General features: G+C 37.0%; 1 protein-coding gene across 6 annotated transcripts in view; it reads right to left on the reverse strand.

Annotated features, from left to right (window-relative positions):
• Positions 1-19,296, reverse strand: part of NALCN (sodium leak channel, non-selective) — a 238,554-nt gene that overhangs the window by 110,781 nt on the left and 108,477 nt on the right. For all 6 annotated transcript variants that reach the window (XM_063392374.1, XM_063392373.1, XM_063392371.1 and 3 more), the window contains one exon: positions 4,521-4,652. In XM_063392374.1, the coding sequence (XP_063248444.1) occupies positions 4,521-4,652 (132 nt within the window). The remainder of the gene's footprint in view (positions 1-4,520; positions 4,653-19,296) is intronic.

Raw genomic sequence — 19,296 nt, forward strand, 5'->3', positions numbered from 1 at the left:
TTCTAAAAATGTGTGGGCAGGATCATTTGCATTTCACATACTTGTCAAATGAATTCAAACCACTGGCACTTAAAAATGTATCAAATGGTTTGCATAACATCTGATTACATTTATACACCTGTCTTCCTGCTGACAGAGCTTGTATTTTTTCCTTCCTTGTAATTAATTGCAGGAGAAGATTCAGAATATCTGACTAGAACTTTTTGTTAGGTGTGAAATGCAATACAATTTTATATTATTTTATAATTTTGTGAGGTTTTTTTAAAGCTGGAATAATTCCTTTCATTGCTGTAGAGACAAGGCAAAAGCAAACTCACATCAGAAACCAGAGCAGGAAAACAGGTGTAACACATAGTCACCAAGCAGCCACCCTCCATTATGTTGCCAATTCTCCTTTGGGGAGGCCAAAGAGAAGCTAACAGAAATGGACAATTTCCCTAACAGTCATGTCCCTTTTGGTCTCCTGGAAGCTTTATGGTATTAGTCCCACCTTCATCAACATGACCTTTTGCTAGTAGCCACTCTACACTTTTTCTTTTGGCAGAGGCACAGCTCCCTATCAGTCAGCAACTAACAGAAACAGACCTTTGTTTTTTTTGGTTTTTTTTTGGTTTTTTTTTTTTTTTGTTTGTTTGTTTGTTTTTTTTTTTTGGTTTTTTTTTTTTTTGGGTTTTTTTTGGTGTGTTTTTTGGGTTTTTTTTGTTTGTTTTTTGTTTTTTGTTTTTTGTTTCTGTTTTTTTTTTTCCCTTTGTAACTGTGTCTTATTTGAAAGGTTATTAAACTGTCAGGAAAAGATAAGAATTCTTCCAAGGAGGATCAATGGGATTAAGGGCACAGACCTCTAGCACTTCCCTCACACTAGACTGACACAGCATTCAATCCTTCCTTCCTTCATCCAGGACAGGGCAAGGGCTACCCAAAGGCAGCAACGCAAGGAGACAGGCTATAAAAGGAATCTTCAAAACCTGGTTTTGAACTCTGGTATTCAGACATTCTTTGTAGGAATTGTATGCAACGCAAATAGGACAGCTAGTCTGTAACATGTTATAATGGAAGATCCATATAAAAACAAACATTCATCACTGTTCTGTCTAGGTATTGAGCACTTAAAGTCAGCATCCTCATTAAAAATTTCCAAATTGTGTTGGAAGCTCTACTCTTTCCAGGATACTGCACTGGGGTTTTGAGTCATCCTGTTAAAATTCTGGTTTTGCTTTTGCAGGACTGAGGCATACAAGTTGAAATGCCTGTCAGAACCTCTTATTTACTACTCAGTATACAAACTTATGCAAACAATAGTATCTGGGTATAGATTAATTTCTTTTAGCTTCTTGTTTAACCTCTATCTTCTTGAGTGTCTTTTCTTTCCAACAATGAAAGCAGTTTTCTTTTCTTGCTATGGAGCATCTCAAAAAAGGATTTGCCCACTGAGTTTGAGTGGATGTATTTCCATGATTCTAGGCCACTGCAACGTGTGATACATAGAATGTACCAAGAGATATAGTTCATTAGACATGTCTTCTCCTAAAGCCAGCAGCTTCCAAGATAACTTCTGGAAAAGGTATTAGAAAGCCAGATATGCTTGCTGCAGCTGATTTGGCCATTTCCTTTAGCAAAGTGAATCCTCACCTCTGTTGGCTGCTCAAGTCAGCTCCCATTGAAGGGAAAGCTTTCCGTAGCCTAGTCGAATGGAAAAGACAGAGCAGCAACAGCACATCCTGCTCCAACTAGTCCTTTCACCAAGCAAACAAACACTGTGGAATAACCTGCATTGCTTGAGTATTCAGTTTCTTCAAGGCTCTTAAAAATATTTCCTTGTACACCCTTTGTGCTACAAAGAACAAGTTTCACAACAACCAAATAGAAAATGACACTAGCTTATCGATTTTTCCTCTCTCTCAGGATTTTTTTATTCCTCTGCTCCTCTGATACTTTGTTCCTCCTTTTATAACGTACTAGGGTTTTGTTACTTTGATTTTTATAGTGCCTCTAATAAAAGCATCCCAGGATTAAAAAAAAAGAAAAACAAAACCAGGAAATCCAATTAATGGATATAAGAAATGCTTTACAAATAAATAATCCCACCTTTATCTATCCCAGAATACTTTACCTCATATACCTGGAAATGTAAGAAGGTAAACAAATGAGTTTTCTGCCAACCTCTCCACTAAGAAATCAATTATCTAAGCTATGCAGAAAGAGAAAAATGTATTGTTAAAGAATTAACTGGACATTGCTTATAGGACAGAATTATAATACACTAGTCTACATTATATACTCACCTCGAATAAACCCTGGCAAGTATTTATACTGGAAAAAAAAAAACCCTGCAAACTTTATACTTGAAATAAATGTTGAAGAGATTGTTTCTAGCACTGATTAATAAAAGCATAATTATACTATATACTCAGAGCCAAAATAGAAATAGGACAGGCAATGTTCCCTATTTTGAATATAAATAGAATTAATGCTATTTTGTTAAGAATCCAGGCTCCACTTGTTGTATCCTAGGCACAAAGCAAAAATGTCTGCTGTGAAGAGTTCATGGCCTCAGGCTTTAATGCTGAATTAATCACTTTTTTCCAGCCAAGGATATTGTACTGGATCTGCTTGTGACAGAGTTAACTTTCACCATGATAGTATGTATGGTGTTATTTTGGATTTGTGAGGCAAACAGTGTTGGTAACACAGGGATGTTTCACCTGTTGCTGAGCAGTGCTTGCAAAAACTCAAGGCTTTTTTTGCCTCTCATCCCACCAGGGAGCAGGCTGGGGGTGCACAAGGAGTGGGGAGGGGAAACAGCCAAGACAGATGATCCCAGCTGAAAAAAAGGATATCCTATGCCAGAGAGCATTGTGCCCAACATATAAGGCTAGAGGAAGCAGAAGGAAGGGAGGAGATATTTAAAGTGATGTTGTTTGTCTTCCCAAGTTACTGTTATGGCTGATGGAGCCTGGCTTTCCTGGAGATGGTTTCCCTGCCCATGGGAAGTGGTGAACAAATCCCTTGCTTTGCTTTAGTGCATGACTTTTGCTTTACCTATGAAACTGCTTTTATCTCAATCCATGAGTTGTCTCACTTTTATTCTGACCATTCTCTGCCCCATTGCACTGAGGGAGAGTGAAGAAGAGGATGCATGGGGCTGAGCTGCTGGCTGGAGCTAAACCATGATGGAGATTAAAATGAGTTTCCCTGTCCTCAATTCTACTCTAAGATCTGTGGAGCATTTTAAAAGACAACCCAGCATTTGCTGGTTTTATTCCAATGTCTTATTTTCAGGATAATAATTTTCATGTTCATGTTGTTTTTCAAATAGTCTTAGAACTTGAGATAAAATAAAGACAACACATTTCACAATTATTCTTGTAATTGTTGTCCACGCCAACATTGTCTCAATATTCATACAAATTAAAGCAATCTTCAGCAGCATGAGAGACAACAAAGAATGATGCAGCACTGCTGGCTTTATAATCTGCACTTTTTTAAAGGTTTGGACTCTGGTGCTGTTTTTAATATGTTTTTTTGCTCTCGTTTATGTCCCAGAACTGGTGAACTCTCAGCTTCATATGATTTTAAGAGATCAGATACAAATTTTGAAACTAAGATGAAAAATATGTCTCAACTCAACCTTCCTTTAAAAAAGGAGATTCATAAAACATTGTACTGTTAAGGACTAAAGGGTTTAAGGTTGGGCATATGAGTCTGAATATCAAATATATTTAGACATAGAAAACCACACAACAACCAAAACCAGAGAAACAACCAGGAGCATTCTGCTATCATTCACTCTAGTCTAAGAATATCCCCTCTGGCTCCAAAGGACTGTGTAATTATTGAAGCCAGGGAAACTGCAGTCAGCATAAAGTAGAAATGTGTCCTATCCAGGCAAGGTTCTAGGATTTCTAGTGCAAGCTTTACAGTAAGATCTTTGACCAGTTAATGATTCAAGCAGGCTCCCTGTCAGAATGTCACTTGTACCTCCAATTCACTCGTTCAGGAGCACAGACTCCTCCTTTACAAAATTCATGACTGCATAAATCTTTTTTTCTTGTGGTGTGCTCTTGTGATTGCTGAAGCCAGACTATTTGTAACATTATTTTAGTTATGCTTAAGGATCTTCTGGAAGCTAAGTATATATATCAAATAAAGATTATTTAGGAAGAAATTCTATATTACATTTTTTAAATACATTTTGTCATCTTTTAAAAGTTAAATTCTTCTGAATGTTACACTCCCGCTAGAGAAAGATAGCAATTCAGTAGCCATGCATTGCCTGCAGATGTTATACTTAAGCCTCAGCTCACTACCACTAATATTTTGTTTGATGAAATTGCCTTTCAAAAGGTTGTAAGATAGGTCTGTCAGCCATTGTCAGACAGAGAAAGTTGAACAAGTTAGCAAAGTATTCTTGGAATGCTTCAGGGAATAAAAAAATTACACATTAAAATGTTCTTGACAGTCACATTTTTTACTTTAGCTTATCTTGAAAATTACCCAGATAGTTATTTCAGCATACTCACCTCAGCAAGGTAAAATTCATCATATTGTCTCTTGAAATTTTCTCCTTTATAGTAGTTGCTAGCAGCAACAATCACATCCACAGCAACCATGCTTAATATGAACATATGAAACACGGATGACCTCATCATTTTCTACAAAAGAAAAAGTAAATTTTATGAACAAATGGAGTCAAACCACATGCATTTTAAAGTTCTATTACATTGTCAAAACACAATCAGCTATAACATGTTATTCTAAAGCTTTTTTATATGATTCTAATTTATTACTCTTTAAAATATATTTTAATATATGGCTTCAACTGGTTTACATGTGCAGGTTTTGAGATATTTAACTTTTTAGTTTTTATATGCCAATTTACTTCCTACTGTAGGTTTATAATTTAATATGATATCCATTACTTTAGTATGTTTTAAAGCATAAAGAGCACATGTATCTAGTCATTTTGCCTTGCTTAATACTCCTGGCATTATGATTTATTCATGCAAATCTCAGTAACTTATTGTTGAGGAAAAAATTACATCAATTCTGTCTTGTGCACTGCTTTAGCTCAAGAAACATATGCTTTATGGAATTCGTCTGATGTTAAACTATTACCTAAATGAATAAAACACATCTACATATAGTAGATATACACATTTGGGCCTATGAGCTATGAAGTACTCACAGATAATTCACATATCTGTGTACTTAATGCTTTGCATCACTGCTGCTGCAGCTGCACAGGAGAGAAGAGAAATAGAGGCACAGAGCAGTGTCTAGGAGCTTACATCTGTGAGGTGCCAAAACATTATGGATAAGATATGTAAAATGTATGCAGAAGTTTAAAGTAGTAACTTCTAAGCCTCTACCACAAAGACCATGGACTTATGATTTACCCTGAAAACTTAACCACTTCCCTCACTGGGTCAGCCACTGTAGAAGCTAGAGTCAAACACACAGAACATACGTTTTTACGTTAAAAAATCTTTGAATGAATGCTCACTAAAATTGATATAATTTGACAAATTTCCACAATTGACCACAGCTCAGGTCTTTAATATGAGTGTGTTATATACCATTATGTTTCCTTGTGTCTGTGTGTAAGTTGTACTTACAGTGGAAAAGGCCATTTTTATTTGTTCCTGGGTTTATATGTAAAAGTATTAACTAACAAAATTTCAGGAAAAATAGAACTCAAAATTTAAAAGAACTCTGCCTCCTTCCATCTTTTCCCTAAAGATTTTGTGTACCTGTACTGGTTTATGTTCACATAATCACATAATTATTTATGTTGGAAGGGACTTCTTGAGATGATCTAGTCTGGTTATGCCTGCTTAAGCAGTCAGCTAGAGCAGGTATTCCAGAACTTTGTTCAGTCAGAGTTCAAGTATCTTGACAGATGAAGGCTCTGCGACCTGTGCAACCTGTTCCACTGTTTGACCACCTTCACAGTGGAAGAGTCTTTTGTTTTGTTCAACTGTTCACCATGGGTCCAGACCTTCTCCCAAAACTCAGGGGCTTGAGATTCCAGAAGGTCAGTCTTACCTGTCAAGATGGGTGAAAAAGGCCTCAACCATTTCTATGCCATTGCCTTGCCTTGCAAGGTCTCCTAATCCTTTCAACAGCAGGGCAACATTTTTCTAATCTTCCTTTTGCTTCTCCTACATATATAGAAACCCTTCTTGTTACCTTCCATGTCATGGCAGATTCAATCCTATACCTTCACTCTCAGACAGGGTATTTGTATTCCTCCTGGGACATTTGGCCCTGATTCCATCTCTTGTATGTCTTCTTTTCAATTCTGAGTTTTGTCCAGAACTACTGGTTCAATTATGTGGACCTTCTGCCACGTTTGTTTGATTTCCTGGAAGGAGACCATTTTCTTAACTTCAAGGAGGAAGATCCTTGAAAATCAACCAGTTCTTCTGGAACCTCTAATCACTAGGACTGTACACTATGGGATTCTTCCAAGCAGACATTGGAACATGAAAAAGTCTGTACACCAGGGTTGTGGTCCTATCTTTTGGCTTTGTTCCTTCTTTGAAGTTTCCTGAACTCCACATTCTCACGGTCATTGCAAAAAAGATTGCTCCTGAATCTCACCACCTGACCAATTACTCCTTCCTGGCAAGTATGAGGTCCCTCCAGAACATCTGATCTCATCAGTACACATTTCAAGAAGTTACCACCACTGCAATGCAGAAACCTGGACTGTTTTCTGTTGTACTGTCCTTCTAACGGAGTAGTTACACTGCCCCAGGAGAACTGAGGCTTGTGAATGTGAAATCCATAGAATCATGGAGTGGTTTAGGTTGAAAGGAATCTCAAAGATCATCTACTTCAGAGTTAAGTAAAATTTAAGAAACACACATTTTTACATTTGTAAGATATATTAACATGTTAGAAAATTCATGTGCATATAGCTGTAAAATACTGTCTCAGTCTTTAATGACTAAGATTGTTATATTCATGAAGAATTGTCAGCATTGACATTTTATGTTTAACCCTGCCTGAAGCTCAGTCTTAACCACACTACTCTTCATACAGGGTTGTTATGTGTTTCTTTTTTGATGAAACTAGAACATAATATGGGATGTATTGGAGGCTGCAAGGATTAGCACTTATTCAGCTTTTTAGAAAAACCTTGTGCCTGCCTACTGAAGAATTCCTCTGGAGTTTAAGATAGCTTGCTTAAATTGAAGCTGATTGGAGACTAAGCACATATTTAAAAACATACAAGCTGATAGAATTGCCTCTTGTCCCTTAGGACTTTTTGTGTGAATTACAGGTAGCATTGTAGACAGGTCTACCTTGTACACAGGTCTAACCCTTCTCATGCAAGCTGGCTTCCTTTGGACCCTAATGACATAAAATGGTTGTATATTCTATTCTAGAAAGGGAAGTTCAGGAGATAAGCCTTACATTCAGAAATTTTACAGAACAAGCAGGGCTTAATACCTAAAGCACAGCTAAGTCACCAAAATAGTGGCTAAATAAGGTCTTGCTTTTATTTTTTAATCCACAAGGCAAGCTATAAGAATAGAATAATTAAAGGTAGGGATACTGGCATGCATTTTTTTCAGTGTGATTAAAAACAGGTGTCATTTTATACTTTACATTTACATTTCACACAAATTCTAACCAGAAAGTCTCTCCGCATATTTTACACTGTATTTTTAATGGTGTCAAAATTTCCATCATAATAATGAAGTATTCTGTCTCATATGTGAAAGTACTTGCTAAAAGAAACTAGTGAGGTAGCAAAAAGCACTTTTATCTCCTTTCACAGGGAAGTAAAATGTTAATGCAGGAAAAATAAAAATGCATAAACTGTCTTGATATGCATGTACATATATGCCCACTTTGTCATCTAGTCTGTACCTTTGGACACTCTGGTGATTTAGGAATGCCACTCCTCAGTTTAGTGCTGCCACTGATATGCTCCAAACCACACTGCCTCTTGCTCACTCCCCCTACCCTTCTCTGCTGGTGGCTGGTGAGGAGAATTGGAGGCACAAAAAGTAAAGATCATGGGCTAAGAACAATTTACTGGAGATGGCAACAAGATAAGAAAATGAACAGTTACAGCAACAACATTAATAACAAGTGTACAAGAGAGAGGTGAGTCAATCATACGCAAAATGTTCTGAATCAGCATTAACGAGCAGTCCCTCTGCCACTCCCTCCAGAAGGAAAGACTCTTTGTTGCAAGGGACTCCTTTCCCCCTGACCCCAGCAATGACATAAGGTGGTATAGAATAACCTCCAGGTTCTAGCCATGTCCCATTCTGACCACTGCAAAGACTAATCTTGTCCTGGCTAGAACCAGAACAGACAGTCAGAAAAAGATTTTGCAGCAGCACATTTAATCCTGGAAAATAAATAGCAATAACAGAAATAATATCCAAATCATAGTTTGGTTCACAGAATCACAGAATACTTAAAGCTGGAAAAGACTTTTAAGACCATCAAGTCTAACCTAGCACCACCACCATGTTCACCATTAAACTGTGTCCTCAAGTGACATAGCCACATGTTTTTTTAAAAATTCCAAGGATGGTGAGTCCACCACTTCTCTGGGCAGTCTATTCCAATGTTTGGTAACCCTTTCCATTACAAAATTTCTTCTAATATCTAATTTAAACCCACCATGGTGCAACTTGAAGCCATTTCCTCTTACCCTGTCACTTGTAATCTGGAGAAGAGACTGACCCTCACCTTACTAAAACCTCCTTACATGTAGTTACAGAGAAGAATAAGGTCCCTCCTAAGCCTCCTGTTCTCCAGGCTAAACATCCCCAGCTCCCTCAGCCACTCCTCATAAGACTTGTGCTCCAGCCCATTCACCAGGGTCCTTGCCCTTCCCTGGACTCTCTGCAGCACCTTTTATTTTTCAGTAAGATTCAATAAAGCTTGTTGTCAAAGTCACCTTCCCAATTGAACTGAAAGGAGACTATTTAGCTAATAAAGTATTACACTGACATAACATGATTCAACAGTAAGATAATAAGGAAGGAAGTTCAGACAGGATGCAAGCCAGGCACAGGCAATGTAAAGGCAGGAACAGCTGGCTGAGGCAACAAATTAAGAGAGAGCTGTGGCGAGGAACAAGAAAAGCACCTAGGTGCTGGCAGAGGGACAGAAAACACACAGGGCCAGCAAGATGGAGGTATCTGAGCAAATACTCCACTACACACACAGCAAAAATGCTACGCTGAGGAGATTAAAAAAAAAATCATTATTTTTAAATCCCAGGACTGGCCAGTTCATGGGCGCAAGATCTGTGTTTCTTGATTTTTTTTCTACATCCTGTCAGAATCTAGCTGCTCACTTGTCATGAATGTTGTGCATGATAAGCAGCTTTCCCACTGGCCTGTCAGACAGACTGCTGTATCTTTAGGAGATCAACCACAGTACTCTGACCCACACACCTACTGTGCCCAGCTTTCTCTGAACTCTAATCTGCCTTAGTTTGTTCTTTCCACATCACAGAATTTTAATTTGTATTTGCACCTTTAGAACAGTTCAGACACACCTCTGCTGTTATGTTCAACCATGAGAATCCACCATCTTTTTACGTACTTTCGTATTTGGAATGAGGCCTAAATGAAAGGTGAATTTAGTCCACAGCTCTTGCCCAAGCCTTGAAAGTCATTTTGGATCATCAGATCAGCAAAGTATCATTTGGATTACAGCCCTTTTCAGAGCACATAGGCATGGAAAATTCTCCATGCAAACTTGAAAGAGGAGATATAATTCCAATTTTTTTTCTTATTTAATTTACTGACCTTTTTTTAGCCCTTGGATGTGTGTTTCTTAAGCTGTGTAGGAATGAGATGAAAGAAATATTCTGATGTTGCTGTCAGCCAGATAAAATTATATCTAATATTAAATTGTATTTAAGATTAGCTGTGTTGAAGAAGTCTCAAGTGAAATGCCCTGCTGCTGCCATCAATCAACTACAACAACGAAGAATTTCTTACATTTACTATGATTATCTACAATGCTGGCATCTGACTTCATGCAGGATGCTAATTCTCGGTGTCCAGGACACCGAAGAACCTGTATGGCACAGTGCATTAGAGATGCAATGGCCATAAAAACCAGTACATGACAAACTATTAATCATCCAAATTCTTTAATAGTTTGGAAATACACAAAGGAGAAAAGGACTTGTTTTGTGCTCAGATGGGAATTTCAAGAATGCAAAAAAGACTTCTAAAATACTACTTATTTAACATTAGGAACATGCTTGGTGCAGCTGAGGAACTCTGAATGAAAAACTGTATTAATTCTCCTGGATTCACCCAAAAACTCAAGTAATGACACTGCAATTGCTGACAGGTAGAGACTATCTGGCTTACTTAGTCTTACAGAGCATTACAATGCATGGCCTAAAGCAGTCTTGTCACTCCAGCAGTATCAGAATGGGGTATATTGTTTAATACTCCTCCCACGTTCCTGCATGGCAGAGGAAGGATGAGTGACATAAATTTGCCTTTGCCAGCTCATTGCCCTGGAGAATATCCACAGCAGCTGCCACTTTGCACAGCCCGAGCCACAGACGCTGGCTCTGGAAAGCAGTGGTCCATGCAAAACGCAGTCACTAAGCAAACTCGAGTTACTGAATATGAAACTACCTTTTCCTAATGCTAGATTCCTTTTGAGGCCTTGATATGTACATCAGGTCGCTCTTTGTATCACCATCCTTCATATAGGATTTTTGTTTCAAGTCCATAATAGGTATTATTTACTAAGCAAGATGGCAAATGTTGCAAACTTGTAGCATCTGACAGACTCAACAGTGAAAGAACTCATGGGCCATATACCCTGATATTACTAACTCAAAACTGACATAGCTGATAATGTTTAATATTATGATGTGAAACTTTGAAAGAGGTGTCTTCAAAGGGCTCAGCAGTTTCAGTTTAGACCTATAGAAATTTAGACTGTATCAGATAATACTAATAGTCTTGGTGGTAGTCTAAGAAAAAAAAAAGAGAACAAATAGTATTGAAGAATAAAAAATTACCTACAAAGTCATCAAACTTATTAGTACTGAGCACGACATGTTGAGGATTTGATATGTAAAAAAGCTTTGCTTATTTTGGCTATTTAGCGTGTGAAAAGCTTAGACTGCATAATTGTCAAACTGGCAGGGTAGCTCTTGAAAGTACCAAACCAATTAATGAACAGTGTAAACATCATTAACTAAAAGACTTTGATAATCACTATAGGGGTAAACAGCTTTCTTTTCAGATTTTGATACTCTTTAATTGTGCATTCATCAATGGCAAAAATACAGTTGTATCTGTATTTCTTTATATTTTAGACATACTTTAATACTTCATAAACCAATAGTATCTCTTCCTCAATGTTATAATGGAATGGCTCTGGCAAACTTCTTGCTCCCTTTTTGTCTTCATTGGTTTTTGCTATTTGCACAAGGAAGCTTGATTGTGCTAAAGATTCCAGCCAAGCTTCCAGCTATACCTGTTTAAAGACATTACACTGGCTACATGATCATTGTGGTTAAGTTCACACCTATCATTATTATAAATATGTTATTTGTACTCCTGTCTATACACGCCTACTGGAAGACCATCCTCTCTGTGGTTAGAATAGACTTTGATTTGTTAAAGTTGTTTAGATGTGCACAAAAGAGTTGGGTGATATTACTGAACAGCAACTGAAAAAGCTTACATTTGTGCTAATCCAGCCTTTTTTCCTTATGGGCCTGTTGGAGCCTAGATCCTACTACTGCAGTGGCACAAAGAGAAGTGCAAGTCCCAGCTTATTTCCATGCACAGAATCACCACGATGTGTGGAGATGCATTCTGGAACAGAACTACAAATCTTATGGTACCCCTTCACTTCATAAAGCCCAGTTAGCTGGAGTCATGTGGGCATCACAGAATATGGAAAAGTTGCTCAGAATAGCTAACAAATCAAATAAATAATGAACAAACTCAGGTTCATTATAGCAGCTTGGAAAACACTAAGTCAAATAACAATAAAATGAAAGTACTGCAGGTAAATTCTCGTTCTTTCTGGACATTTCAGAGGTTAGCTCATGACTCCTAAATACATATAAAAGGAGTTTGTGTTATACAGAGAAGGGCCAGTTTAAGGTGTATGGATAGAATTTATACCACTAAGGAAGGAACATGATTGCCAGTCATTCTTGATTTAACATTGAAAGCAGGACACATCAAATGCCTCAGAAACTATTACAATATATAAAACTAGAAATAGTAAAATCCCCTTGACTTTAGGACTCTGACACAAGATTTTTAAGAGTCACTAAGCAAAGATTCAGTCCTGGCCTAAAGAAAAGGGCAAGTTTTTTTATCCTATACATGTTTAGTATACTTATGGTGTTTATTTAGTCTCTTTTTTTTTTCCAAAGTGCTTGAAGATACCTTGAATATGAAAGAAGCTTTAGAAAATCACATTCTATACACTGCTAATCACAGATAATTCATAGCATGAATAGGATAAATTTGATTTTCATCTTGTTGGTTAATGGCCATCTGAGCAAGTACAAAATTGTGAAATTGCAGAAAATGTTCCCTTTTGTTTGCAGTACATTGTAGAGCATTTTACAAGCTATGTAACTAATTTTCCATAAATTATTTTGCTTTCAACTTACTTTATGACTGCCTGACAAAGATATGCATGTAAGGAGAATTTAGCAATTATTCCCATGCTCTGCAATCTGAACATTTCTGAAAATTATTAAGCATTAAGCAGAAATTTTATGGGAACAAGCTTTTTAAAACCTTATATTGATGCAGTTATATATCAGTGTGGGACATAAGGAAACACCATAAATCTAAGATAACAACTACCCTATTTGAGAGGAACTTCACTGCTGGATAAATTTAATTGAAATAATGCAACTTCATTGAGTAAAAAAGGTGAAGGATGAGTTTGAAAGAAGCTGGAAGAGGTGGCTTTTAGATACTGCAAAGGAAATAAGTCAGATGCTTGGTGATGTCAAGGGAGGAGTATTGGCTTTACAGTACAGGCCAATTGTCCCAGTGCAATGACAGCTGGGTGGTTCTTCAGCAATTTTGTCTACAGAGGCTTGCTTTAACATTTTTATGATGGTAGAGAGGAAGTTCTTAGGGTAGTGATGAAGTAAAGATGAATGTAAAGACCTTTTAAGATCCACAGTTCAATGAAAAATCTCCTTAGAAACTCTGTGTTACTTTCAGATCATCTTAACACAGAACCTTTGTTATCAGCTGCAGGAGATCATTTAGGTGGTGCCGTGATAGGCAAGGGAGGAAAACAGTCCCCAAAACACAAACATTATGACTCTTACAAGTTTTAGAATGTGCATTTGGAAATTTTTCTATAAATGTTTTCTGGCTGGAGCACAGGTGACAATGGCCTAGCAGAATGAGCACTATAGACAGTAAACTGTCTTGGCTAATAAAATATTCTATAAGTTTCACTGTACTGTGCTTCTCTTTCCACCTTCTACCACATCTGATTAGGATGAAAAACTCAAGGTAGCCACTGTATCTGTGTTTTCACAGGGTGTCCTACCATGAAGCCTCAAAACAAGCTGGAAATGGGACTATGACTAAATAATGGTAATCTTTCAGGACATGTAAATATGTTCTCCAATCAGCAAGCATAGGATTTTGTGCTACCACAATATGGTTTTAAGGCAACAAAACTAATTTTCAGATGACATAGTATAGCTAAAATCATAAAGAAATCAGAAATAGTTAGGGTCTTCCAGTAGTCTAAATGTCTCTAATATTTGAAGATACAGGTGAGCTATCAATCTGTCATATTTACACAGATTCTCCTGCCTTTTAGCATGTCTAATTTTGATTTGAAAATTAAAAGCTACTTTAAAAAAAGGCAAACTGAATTCTGATCAAAGGAACAAAGTAAGCTCCATAACACAGCAAGAATTAGAAAATACAGACTTAGGAATTAAACAAATGGAAATAATGATAGAAAGCCTAATGAAGAGAAATTAAACTTATTAATTTTATTTTTTAATTTTATTAATTAAACTTATCTTACAGGTTTTTTGAGTGACCAAGCGTTTAAGGCTAAAGTTTCAGTCAGAAATTAGATACATTTTTTCCCCTTAGATCTTAGATTTGAAAGCCAAATTTCTATTTCTGCTATAGAGCTAAAGAATGTGTTGCATATGCCTCTTTCAGACTAGCTGCATCCTGTTAATTCACATCTTGCAACAACAGAATAAAGCAGTAGCACAGATACACTTCTGTATGCCTCTTACTAACAGCAGCCACTTTTCTCCTCCCACGAACTTCTAACAGAACAGTCAAAAAGAAAATGGTGACTCTTCTACCCTAAAAATACATGAAATAATGGCTTCTTTGAAACTAAACGACCCTCCACCCCACCAGTTTATAAATCAGCTAACACAGTGTGTCATTTTCTTTGCAAGAACAGAGGAAGTAAGTGGCCTTTCAGCAACTGCAATCTGACTTAGAGAAATTGAGAGCAGCTGCTGCAACATAAAAGAAATCTAAAAATACTACTTAAATTGTTCATGATAACAACAATGCATAGAAATTCTTACCTACCTGTCAGAATTTTAGAACTGTTAATAAGTATATCATCACCTCACCAGTAATTTTCTCTCAAGCTATATAGAATGAAATGCAAACCAGAACCCAAATAATATGAAGTTTTATTCTTTTTTCTAAATATAGCAATACAGATCAATTCAGAAAATATAAGTCAAAATAGTTAATGATTAAAATGTGCAATTAAATAGACCAAATTAATTTTTGTTTTATATCTAGTGACTTCATCAAAGCTATTGGGTGGACATTCACTCTCTACTTTACTAAGGTGTGATTAATCACCTACCTGTCCTTTGGGGATTAATACGCTCCCTCATCCCAGAGCATTGCAAAGAGAAAGTGTAAAAGTTATTTTCCTCTCACAATAAAAAATACCACACTAGCTTAAAATCACAGTGCTAAATGCATTTAACTTTAGGGCATTTTATATATGTTAACCTTAATGCATTTAAGCTATGTGGGTGACCACACACTGAAACAGGTTGCTCAGAGAGGCTGTAGAGTCTCCCTCACTGGAGATATTCAAGAATCCTCTGGACACATGCCTGTGCAACGTGCCCTAGTGTGATCCTGCTTGAGCTGGGAGGTTGGGCCAGAAGTCTCACTATGGTGCCTTCCAACCTTAGCAGTCTGTGAAACTCAGGTACAGGAATAGGTATAGACACACTCCCACCTGCTTACATTATAGATAAATACCACATAAATATAGAATTATATACACAATATATGTATGCACATATATACATTTATATAAATAGACACTTATAGGGCAAGCCAAATTTATAGCCAATTGCTGATGCTGTCCTCAGTCATCACCTTATAATGGATGCGCTTGACATTTCTAATCTGTATTTTCTAATTTCTTCTCTGAAAACTCCAGCTGATTAACAATCTGCATTATAGCATTATCTGTGTTTACATATTGTTGCCGAATCTGTGGGAAGACAGGTAGAGACAGTGCTGAAGGCAATCTTGCCTCTGATCTATTGCAGCTGTGTTAATTACCAAAGAGTGGGGACAGCCTGGCCCTCCCAGCTCTGGGTGTGATAAAGAGTGAGTTGGCTGGTTGGAGTCACTTGGAGTCTGCTGGTCATGCTGTGAGGAGGAAGGGACAGGAGGTTGTGTGAGGAACAGAAAGGGTAAGATGTGATACAGACAGGGTAAGGTGGCTGTGCTAGGGACAGGAAGGAGCCAGCTGGAATTGTACAAGGAAGAGAGAAAAGAGCTGGAGTTGTCCATGGGAGGCTACATAGAAAAGAGAGACTTTTAGATAATGAGGTGCAGATGCTTGAAGCCTTCTTTGGTGTCAGTTGTACCTCCTCCCTCAGGATCCTCTAAATAGAGTCTTTGTTTTTATGTATGTCAACAATGTTGACATTTCCTATGCTTTCATATTTATGTTTTGAAAATACATTGACCACAAAAGAAAAAAGTAGCAATGTTGGGCTTACTCTGCAGCAAGATAACTTCACCTCTAATACTAAATCTGTTTGCTACTCTTTTGAAGCTGTGCTATTTATGAGCTGTGATACATAATATATTGCTCACTCCTTCAGATTCACTCTAAACATAATTTTGATGAGTAATCAATTATTACAGGAGCTTCAATTTTCCCCCAGATTTCAGGGAAGGTGCATGACAATAGAAAGAATATGGACTCTACCTGTGCTGTAATTTTTTTCAATGCCTTCAAAATTTCTGTGACTTTTACATGTTAGAACTCTAGGAACTTCACTTCCAACAATTTTCAATTAACACTTGTTCCTTGAATTATATGCCTTTGAAGATCTCACCTGGAAGGCCTACCTGAAATTGCTTCAATAAGCTACTTACTCTTTCACTTACATTTCAATTCAAGAATCATGTCTCTGAAATGTCATTTATTAACCAGGTGTGAATCAGCCATTTTCACTGCCTATTTTTTCTTTGGCCTTTTATTTCTCAATTAATTAGAATAATTTTTATTTTTATGTTTTACTGTACTGTAGATTTACTAGCTGTTTTATAAATACGAAGGAAAAAGTTGCTGTTATTGTAACAATTAACTCATGAGCTGAAAGAGCAGTAGACTGCATTGCACCTCATTCTGCGATTAATACTTAGGATCATCATGAAATCCTTCAGAATTCTTTACATTATTTTTAGGAAATTAATCATGTACCAAGCCAGGTGCAGCCGTGCTAGAGAGCAGTGAAATACACTGCCTGCCTTCCCCTTTGCTCCCTCACAGTTTAAACCACTTGCTCAAGAAGTCAGATTGTGTTTCAGCGTGGCCTCATGGCTGTGTCAACTCCAATGAGTGAGGTCCTTACACCAAAGTTGGTACCTACTAACTCTGTGGATGCTTTGTAGGGGACAAGGCTTAGTGCTGGCCACATGTGCTGTAACCCAGCTCTCCTCACAACAGCGTTCATGTCTCATGAATGTCTTAGAGGGGTGTTCAGCTGATGGTATAAAGTGACAAGAGGCAGGAGAGCGCTTAGAGTACTCAGAATGAGTTGGAGGACTGAAAATGTAAATCCTGCTGTTGGGAAGACTTGAGGGCAAATCTTTTCTTTTGGGTTCATGAAAAACAACAGAGAGCAATTTGTGATAAGCAGAGATTGAATTTCTATTTGCCTGCAACCTCTTGTAGAATGATGAAGCACTATTTTAAATGCCCAATAACTGAGAAAGCACTAACAGTCCAACAATTTAATAGGAAAGAAGAACAAGAAAAGAAAAAAAGAGAGATGGGGTACAATTTTCTTAATTTTGAAGAAGTGATGGTGAAACAAAATTAAATCCAAATGCTTCAAGGAAGCTTTTGCTTTTCTGACATGGAAACAGCAAAAAATATTTCCATCTATTTTTTTTCCAATATCAAAATATAGATGTGGAAACATCTAGTTTCATCTTTGGACAACCTGCTGTCAGTATTTCCAAATAGCATGAGAATCTGGAAAATGAGATTCTAAGAAAGCAATTATTCATGGAAGGAAACCTTTTTTAGTGGGTTTTCTCCTTGCTATCATTGTATTTCCTGGAAAATACACTAAGAGAAAACCCTCCTTCATGGAAAAGTTTTATATATAGCTGGAGCTTCTTAAAATCTCTTGGACTTTATTTATTTTATTTATTGGACTTTATTTATTTTATATATCTTATTGTAGCTTTTTATCTTAGTACAATGACTATTATATTGTGTGCTCTGAAATTCTTTAGATGGCTGAGCTAAATTTCAGTGCTTTTTCACAGCTCTGGTATTGTTGAGCTGTTTAAAAGTTAGAGAAGTACTTGATCAGCATTAGAAAAATTAGAATACTTCAGTTCTTTGATATCTTCCCTTCTGAACTCAAAATTGCCAAATGTGAGCTTTAGGCAATTAAGAAAACTCTATCCTGAATTAATGAAAATATTTTCCTGGGTCAGACTGGGCATTTTTATTTACAATATCTGCAATTAAGAAATTAAGTTAACCCATTAACCTGGAATGAATGAAAATCTTTTCCTGGGTCATACTGGTAGTTTTTATCGATTATTGGTTTCTGATTGCAATGCCTTGCCTCACAGAGTAGATTAATCTTCTTAGTTACTGTACGTACTGCATTTGCCTTGGGAACATGATGTACAGTGTAGTTGAGACTGTCAATTGCTACCTCCTTTGGAAGTCTATATAAACAAATATCAAACATTTTAATAGAATTTCCACCTTTTTATTAGAACAGTTTTTCCTTGCATTTTCCTTGCATAATTTAATTAGCACACTCTCAAACTCGTGATTTACATATAAAAAGAGATTACTTTGAAATAGATCAAATGCTCCATTAAAGAAGTGATCAGATTAATAATTAGAAGCAAAAAAAACCTTTTTGTACTTAGGCTCAAAACCTACTTTCTAGTAAGGTGGCTTCCAATCAAGCAAAATTTGACAGAGAAGAACCACAGAAGTACTTCTCTCTACCGGAAATAGCACTGGAAACTGCTGACAATTTAGGCTCTGTTGGCTTGGGCAGGGGGATAGCAGAGCTAATCAGAGATTTTGATTGGCATTAATTCAGAGGGCAAGGAGCAGTGACTGGCTTTATACTTCCCTTTTTCTTGCAAAGCATCTGGTCTCCAGCTTCATCTGCCAGATTACCTTTACTGCAGCCAAGCTGTGATATCCCTTTTTCCTTCAGTAAGGTAAAACCACTGGTTAGACCTGTCTAACACAAAGGATTTGGAAAGATTACTCAGTTTAATGTGGCTTGGATAAAACACACTAGCATCCCAGAATGAAAAATACATTGATTATTTTAATTGCTTCCATCTCAGGTAGTAGCAGAAGAAATTATTTCCCCAGTTTCTAAAAAAGTCATGATCTTAAGGTTGGATTTGGACTGGGCCCCATAGGAATCATGTCTTGTAAATCTGGAGATGCTGGAGTCATACAACAAAGGAGACTGAGACCTTCTGGTCATATTCTAGAAACATTCACACAATTTCCAGTAGGTTTTTTTGGATATTTTTCCAAATAGGATTAAGAAGAGTTCAAAACTTAGATGCTGTGTAAAAAGAAATAAGCATAATGTGCAGTGTTCATAACTATGGTCGTACTTGGAGCATAAAACCAAGCAGGTCCTACAAAAGACAAACCAATAGATGCACTAAATGCAGGTACTATCAATTCTTCTTTCAAAGGCTGGGAGATTGTGTGTAGAGGGGTACAAGGCAATTTTTGGACTCCTTT

The sequence above is a fragment of the Prinia subflava genome, chromosome 3, assembly GCF_021018805.1.
Source record: "Prinia subflava isolate CZ2003 ecotype Zambia chromosome 3, Cam_Psub_1.2, whole genome shotgun sequence".
In the NCBI taxonomy this organism is placed as follows: Eukaryota; Metazoa; Chordata; class Aves; order Passeriformes; family Cisticolidae; genus Prinia; species Prinia subflava.